We start from the raw sequence: 7,231 nt of genomic DNA on the forward strand, positions 1-7,231 counted from the left end.
TGGCATTTCCTTCAGGAAGCCGGGGGTTGTGACCCAGGGCTTCCTTAGTGAGCGCACTTCTGTTTCCCACAGTTAACCTTACCCAGAAATGACATCCACCCTATTACGTGAGGTTTATCTTCACGTCCCAACTGTGTCCTGTGCACACTCTGCGACACTTGGAAGCACACATTCTGAACAACAATCGCCCTGGAGGGCAAAAGGCTTCCACTCAACCCCCAGCGAAAATGACAATACAACGAGCAGTAAGAATTCTACGGCGAGAATTCTGTTTAGCTTGTCCAGGACGCTCGCTCTCCTTTCAGAGTTGGAGACATTAATGACTAGAGATGTCCAGGTCTTGCAGATACTATGAAGTTTGCAGATAGAAGGTGACTTCAACTCAGCCTGACGCTACAACTCACTCCTCCGGGGACACTGCGTAGCTGCAGAATGTTTGAGGGGTAGACTGGGAGAGACCGAGGCAGCGTCCTGAAAAATTCAGTGATGTGCTGTTATCTCTCATATCCACATTCCCACTTCCCCAGCATGCTGGTGGTAAGCCAAGAATGTGAGCTTTTGTCAATATGTTTGAGCTGACCGCTGTTTTATCATTTAAAAACTGACATTTGATTTCCAACCACACTGTTCTGTGTTATTTCTTTAAAAACCCATGTTTTAGGACCGAATGGCTGAACTAAATTTAGCGTGGTATGGACGCAACATTCGAGTCAAACATTTACATTTCCCTGCGGTGCGGTATTTAGAGGGAGGTGGTTTTTCATTCTTTACTGCTCCTCAGGTTCGCATATTGAAGTTTCTCTTCCTGAAAGAGCGGTTTCTAAACAAACCACATGTTTAAAAAATTTTTTTCAAAGATTTTATTTATTTATTTTCAGAGCGAGGGGAAGGGAGGAAGAAAGAGAGGCACAGAAACATCAATGAGTGGTTGCTTCTCACGTGCCCCACGCACCAAGGACCTGGCCCAAAACCCAGGCATGTGCTGTGACTGGGAATTGAACCAGCGGCAACCCTTTGGTTCACAGGCTGACACTCCATCCACTGAGCCACACCAGCCAGGGCACGTTTCTGGGTTTTTTTTATACCCTAGTTTGTTAAGGTAAAAATCGTTTAAGCAATAACAGGCATTTGCCCTTAACTTTGATTCCAAAGAGCCATGGAATGAAATAGAAGATCTTAAGAATTATTTTTAAAATAATCTTCACAAAGGAATCTTTTAAAAAATCAGTTTATTAATGTTTAAAAGTTGATAAAGCTATGTGCAAAATGATCCACAAAAGTCAGAAACCTATTAAATACTTTTTTTTAAAGACATTTCTTGGTTTAATTGCACTGAAAACCATTCTAAACAGACAGCGATGTATTTTTATTCTTTGTAACATTTACACACATGTTCCATGAACTACTTAATGAGCCGGAAAACTTCTGGCGTCCCCCTCAGTTAAAGTAATGCTTTAAGGGCACAAAAAGGGTGATACTTTCTTTAGAAATACACATTCACTGGTGTTAACACAGGTTAGAAAAATCCAATAAAATGCTGAAACGAATACATTCAAAAATCATGAAAAACACTTGGAACACAACCAAATCCAACCATCCCATTGCAGTGACCCACACAACACTCTGAAATTAAAAAAATATCAACAAAAGTGCCAAAGACGGATGTTGCAGGCATTAGACAGATTCCTCAGGAAATCCCTCTTGGTTCATAAAGTCCACCCTTCAGTCCTTCTTCACCGTGTTTTGTGCCTTTGTTTCTCCTGGGATGCCCAGGGTCCTGGCTAATACCGTTTAGATGCGTTGGGCTTCCCTGGGCAGATTTCAGCCACAATGGCAGGGGACTGTGACACACGCCATTGTACAGATGTCCAAAAAAAAAAAAAAAATCAAAGTGACTACAACCAAATTCCAAAAAACAGATCCAGGTTTCATGGAAACTTTGGCCTCAGCAAACGACACTGCCAGACAGGGCAAGCCATCCCCTTTCAGTCCGCCTCCTGGACGCCACCGGTCCCCCGCAGACGGTGGGGAAATGGGCCACGCCACACCCCCCGGCCCCACTCAGCGCCAGGTAGGGGAAGGGGAAGGGAGGGTGAGTTCTGGAGCATCGCCAGAGAAGCAAAAGTGCGCACACTCACGTGGTTGGAAACTGAAGTGACAGGTGACATCTCCTCTTCGGAGCTCCAGACAGACACTCCCACAAGGGGCCCTTGGTCTCTGGGGAGGGCCCAGGAGCCCTGCGGGGGCTTGACAAGGCTAGACCTTTGGCTCAGTGCAAAATCGAGGCTCCAGTTGGGGGACGACACAGACTCCTGGCTCGGACCTGCTCTCCACCCTTCCCCACACATTGTTCACAGGACTGACTGTACCCAGGACCCCACCCGGCACGGCGGGCACGGCGCCTTCCTCTCCCACCCTCCCTCGGCTCCCGCAGCTCCTCCCTCGCAGCACTGAGGCCCAGAGACGTTTTCCAAACACTGGGGGGTGGGCGACCTGGCAAGAGCACTCCCCACAGGTCAGCAGCTTCCAGTTTTAGGAAGAAGAGTTGACGTTCCCAGAGGACATTATGGTTTCTGGGTTGTCCCCATCATCCTTCTGGGGGTGGGACGAGTTGTCTGACTTACTGCGGCTGAACTCCACGCCGGCGATGATGGGGCGCTTGAACTTGCCCGCTGCCTCGGCCCTGGGGCACTTACAGCAGGACAGGATGCGGATGAAGGCCCGGCGCATCTCCTTGTTGGTCAAGGTGTAGATGATGGGGTTGGTGCCGGAGTTGAGCACCGCCAGCACGAGGAAGTACTCCGCTTTGAAGAGGATGCTGCAGGTGTTCACCTTGCAGCCCACGTCCAGCAGGAGCAGGATGAAGAGCGGCGCCCAGCAGGCGATGAAGACGCTCAGCACGATGATCACCGTCTTGAGCAGCGCCAGCGACTTCTCCGAGCTGCGGCTGGTCTTGGACGCGTTCTTGCGGAAGGTGAGCCGGCGGCTGCGAGTCCTGACCAGGGAATAGATCCGGCAGTAGAGGATGACGATGGAGAGCAGGAGCACGGTGAAGACCGTGGTGCAGAAGAGGATATAGTGCTTGTGGTAGAGCGGCAGCACGGTGGAGCAGCCGGGCAGCGCGCCCACGCAGTTCCAGCCCATGAGCGGCAGGCCGCCCAGCGCCAGCGAGATGACCCAGCAGGCGCTGATGAGCAGGAAGGAACGGCAGCTGTTGCTCTTGTTGTACAGCTTCATCTTCAGCATGGTGATGTAGCGCTCGATGGCGATGGCCAGCAGGCTGAACACGGACGCGGACAGAGCCACGAACATGCTCCCCTCCCGCAGGAACCACTGCACGGGCGTGAGCTTGTAGGTGTTGGCCCCGGAGAAGAGCAGGTTGATCACGTAGGCCACCCCCGCCAGCAGGTCTGAGAGGGCCAGGTTGCCGATGAAATAGTACATGGGCCGGTGGAATTTCTTGGTTTTCCAAATGGTCAGCAAGACAAAGATGTTCTCGACGATGATGAAGCTGCAGATGAGAATGAACACCACCGAGGTCACTTTGAGGCCGCTCTCCTCCGAGCCCGGTTTCAGCTTTCCCGTGTAGTTGTAATGCCGGACGATGATGTCGTAGTTGGCGTAGTCGGAGAGCGAGCGGCGGAGGGCCTTGACCAGCGGCGAGCCCGTGGGTCCCATGGTGCGCACCGCGGCCCCAGGTGCCCGGGTTGCGCTGCTCCACTGAGAACGCTAGAGGGCAGGGCGAGGCGGAGAGAGGGCCTGCTGCGGGCCGCACGGGTGCTTCACCGGGAGAGATCCAGGCTTCCCGGGTATCTGGGCTGCAGGGGTCTCCGAAGCCGCCGCCTTAAACAAGTTATAAAGAGAGTCAGGGGGAAAAGCCACAGCACACTGGCACAATTCACCCTCTCTAAGGCACTGCTCCAGTTTCGTGGATTTGCTTTCAGGGAACTTGGGGAGAGCGCACGGAGAGAGATTTGTTTAAAAAAAAAAATCAAATTCTCATCTCTTGCAAAAAAAATGGTTTTAAAAATAGGGAAAAGGAAGAAGGGGAAGAAAGCTAAGGAGACTGACCACCCACAAAAACTCGCCCCCAACTGAAAACTCCAACAAGACAAAAAAAGTCTCCTTGTGGTCACGTCCACTCAAATGGAAAGGGGAAAAATGGAGAGGCGAGCCCCTTCGACCCCACTCCCTCCCTCTCACTCTCTCCCCCACCCGCCCGCATTCCCCAGCTCAGAGGCTCCCGGGCCTCTGAGAAGGAGGCCCAACCGCCCAAATGAGGTGCAGGCGCACATCTCTGCAGGCCTCTGCCATCCGGCTCGGAGAGACTAGAACCGTCCCCTCACTGAACTGCTAGAAATGAGACAGGCGCGAAAGTCATTTGGCAACTAACCCGTGTTGGGGCTCTATTGATAACTCGGTAGCAGGTGTGTTTTGGGGATTCGAGCGTGCTGCTGTGGTCTGGGCGGCCAAGCCCGCACTGGCCTAGGGATAAACAGGAACCGCCAAGCAACTGCCCTGCCTTTCTTCTTTTTCTCGTCACCAGTGGCAAGAAGGGGCTGCATCTAAAGCAGCTCCGGCGAAAACCATTGGTGAGAGATTGCAATAAACCCCCGCAGTTTCGGAAACTCCTTGATTGTATAAAGAGTGTTTTTGGTTAACGTGGCTATCGCCGACACAGAGAAGTGATCCCCCCGCCCCCTCCCCTAACAATGCATGCCTCTGCATTCCTGACGCCCAGCGCAAAGCCGATCTGCAGAAACTCACTGGAGAGCTACGGGAGCAGTTCTATTTTCCACCCTCCCCCCAGCCCGTTGCCTCTTCCGCAGAGATCTAGAAAGTGTAGAGGGGACTCGAGGAGGCCTTCGTTGGCAGAAACCTACTTGTACGTTGTCTAAGTGGTCCTAGGTACAGCGACACTGGGGTCAAAGTGGAGGAATTGAAGCGAGGGCGCTCGCACCCATCCGCGGACGGCAGAAGCTCTCGCGCCCAGGAGCTCCGCGTTGCCCCGTGTTGCCCCGCGTCGCCCCGCGTCGCCCCGTCCAATCCCACTCCGCTGGCCCGCAAGTGCAAGTCTTAGCCCTTAACCCTCCTCCGCCAATATTCTTTGTCTTTAGGATTTCCAGAAATAAGCGCCTTCCCTCCTCCCCCTCCGACCAACCGCAGCTTCCAATAGCTACCGCCAGTCGGTTCTACAATTGGGACTTGACCCTTTTCCAAACTTCATAAATCACAAGTGCCCGAGAGCAACCCGACCGTGCTGGGTTCCTTCGTTGCCCAGAGAGGCATGTTTTCAGAGCCCGGCGATGGATGTTTGGAAAGTTTTTCTTTTGCTTCGTTTCATCTAACAGTGCGTTTGGGACCCCGAAGCCCTCCGACCATGCGGGGGGGTCCCCCAGCCCGGGCCCCGGCCCCAGCCCGCGCCCCTACCTCGCTCAGGCGGGACGGAGTGGCGTTCGGAGAGCAGTGGGTCCGCACGGCATGCCCGGCATCTTGCTGCTGCGGGTGCCTGACAGCGGCTCGCTCAGCACTTGTGGAGTCGGGGTCCCCTCCTCCCCAGCCGCCCTCTCCATTGGCCAGCCTACGAGCCATAACGGGCGGAGCGCCGGCCGGGGCGGGCGGCTTCCTACGAAGGGGCGGGGAGAGCTTCTGCCCCAACCTCCCACCCGGATCTCGGCTGCAGGGACGCACTGTCCAGGAAAGGTGTGGGGCAGAAGCGCCCCTCCCCCCAACAGCCCAAAGAAAAAAGGAGAAAAACACAACAGAAGGGGCGGAGCCTGGGGGCCCCCTGGATTCTAACTATAAATCGCGCCCACGTCCTGCCGGCATGGCTCCGGCGCTGCAGACCACTCTCCCGAGCCGTGGGGAGGAGAGGAGGTGGGGGGCTTTGGGAACTTTTTTCCGCGGAAAAGTCCTCGGGCTCAGAGGACCGCCCGGGGTCCCACAGCACGCTTCTCTGGTCCCCTGCCCCCGCAGCCTTTGTGGGTTCGGGGTCCCGAGATCGTGGCGGGGCACCGGGGGAAACGGGACCCCGGCCGCGTTCCGGGGAATAGGCTGAGATGGGGCTGCGGGAGGCCTGGGAGGTGAGGGGCCCAGGAAGGGACGTGCCTCCATCTGTCACCTCCACTCCCACCCCCATCACGATACTGCCTCGAAACTTGAGGTCTCGGGGCAGAAAGTGGTTTTCCCGGGGCGCAGGGCGGGATGGGCCGGCGTCGGTCAGGCGAACTACTGCTGGGGGTTCCCCTCCCGTGGCCGGGCGCCAGGCGGGCAGGGTGCCCCAGATTCTGGCCGGCGCTGAGAGGCCTCTCAGGGGGTGGGCAGGCCGCTGCTCGGCCCGAGCGGGCAGCTCAGGAAGTTCCGAACAGGGAGAGCCCTGGGGCCGGGTTGGGGGCTGGCGCCCTTTGCTTTTACAGTTGAGAGGCGCTCCCAAATCTCAGTGCACGCATCTCGCCCACTCTTCTGCCGCTGAGATGCTCCTTCTGAACCTGAGAGCGAGAGGCCCTGGCCTTGGTCAGCTCCAGCTATGCAACAAACTCAAGGCACTCCTGCCCTGCCACTGCGAAGGCGGTCCCCTACCCAGGGCCCGGTCAACACTGGCCTGTGGTCCCTGCAGATGGGAAGGCAAAACTCTGCTGTGCAGTCTCCCTTGACAGACACGCCCTGTACCTGAATGACTCAGAACAGGCCTCGTGAATCAACAACAGACCCCGGCCTCTGGGATCTCATGAGTTTGCAAAAGAAAAAGCCAAGTGTGGGTTAATTCACAGCTCCCCGAAAGCCTTCCTCCACCGCTACGCCCTTACCCACAAACTCAGGCGGGCAACCTAGAAACAAAACCAGGGTCCTCACAGACTCTCGAGGTCCACTCTGATTGGGTTTGAGGACTTGTCTCATTTTAAAAAGGTGTCAGCCCAACACCCTGCGACGTGGGGACTTGTCAAACGCCACCCCACCCACCAGTTGGTGAGTTCTTCAAAGGGAAAGGAGTTCAAGGGCACCGCAGGCACACCCAGCCTGTGCCAGGCGTGTCCGATTACCTAACGGAACTATGGCTCTGCGAAGAGCAGTTCGCTTCCCAGTTTCACGGAGGGAAACGCCCCCTCAGACAGCTTCCGTTCTAGCTCCTGAGTGACAGAGCTGGACTCCAAAAGGGGACCCTGGGGGCCAGACTCCCAGGTCACTGGCCTTCAGTCAGCAAACAAACAGCAAAGGAATAGAAAGGGAGACA

The 7,231-nt window shown here is 55.5% G+C and overlaps 1 protein-coding gene across 1 annotated transcript; it reads right to left on the bottom strand.

Moving 5' to 3' along the window:
- Nucleotides 1-1,212: 1,212 nt before the first annotated feature.
- S1PR1 (sphingosine-1-phosphate receptor 1) lies at nt 1,213-5,559 on the bottom strand. Its single transcript, XM_037051311.1, has 2 exons — nt 5,431-5,559; nt 1,213-3,843 (listed from the first exon to the last, which is right to left on the bottom strand). The coding sequence occupies exon 2, from the start codon at nt 3,676-3,678 to the stop codon at nt 2,533-2,535; it is 1,146 nt and encodes a 381-aa protein (XP_036907206.1). The 5' UTR covers nt 3,679-3,843; nt 5,431-5,559; the 3' UTR covers nt 1,213-2,532.
- Between the last annotated feature and the right edge of the window lie 1,672 nt (nt 5,560-7,231).

This window comes from Sturnira hondurensis, unplaced genomic scaffold, assembly GCF_014824575.4.
Source record: "Sturnira hondurensis isolate 20B ecotype Veracruz unplaced genomic scaffold, ASM1482457v3 Scaffold0007217, whole genome shotgun sequence".
NCBI lineage: Eukaryota > Metazoa > Chordata > Mammalia > Chiroptera > Phyllostomidae > Sturnira > Sturnira hondurensis.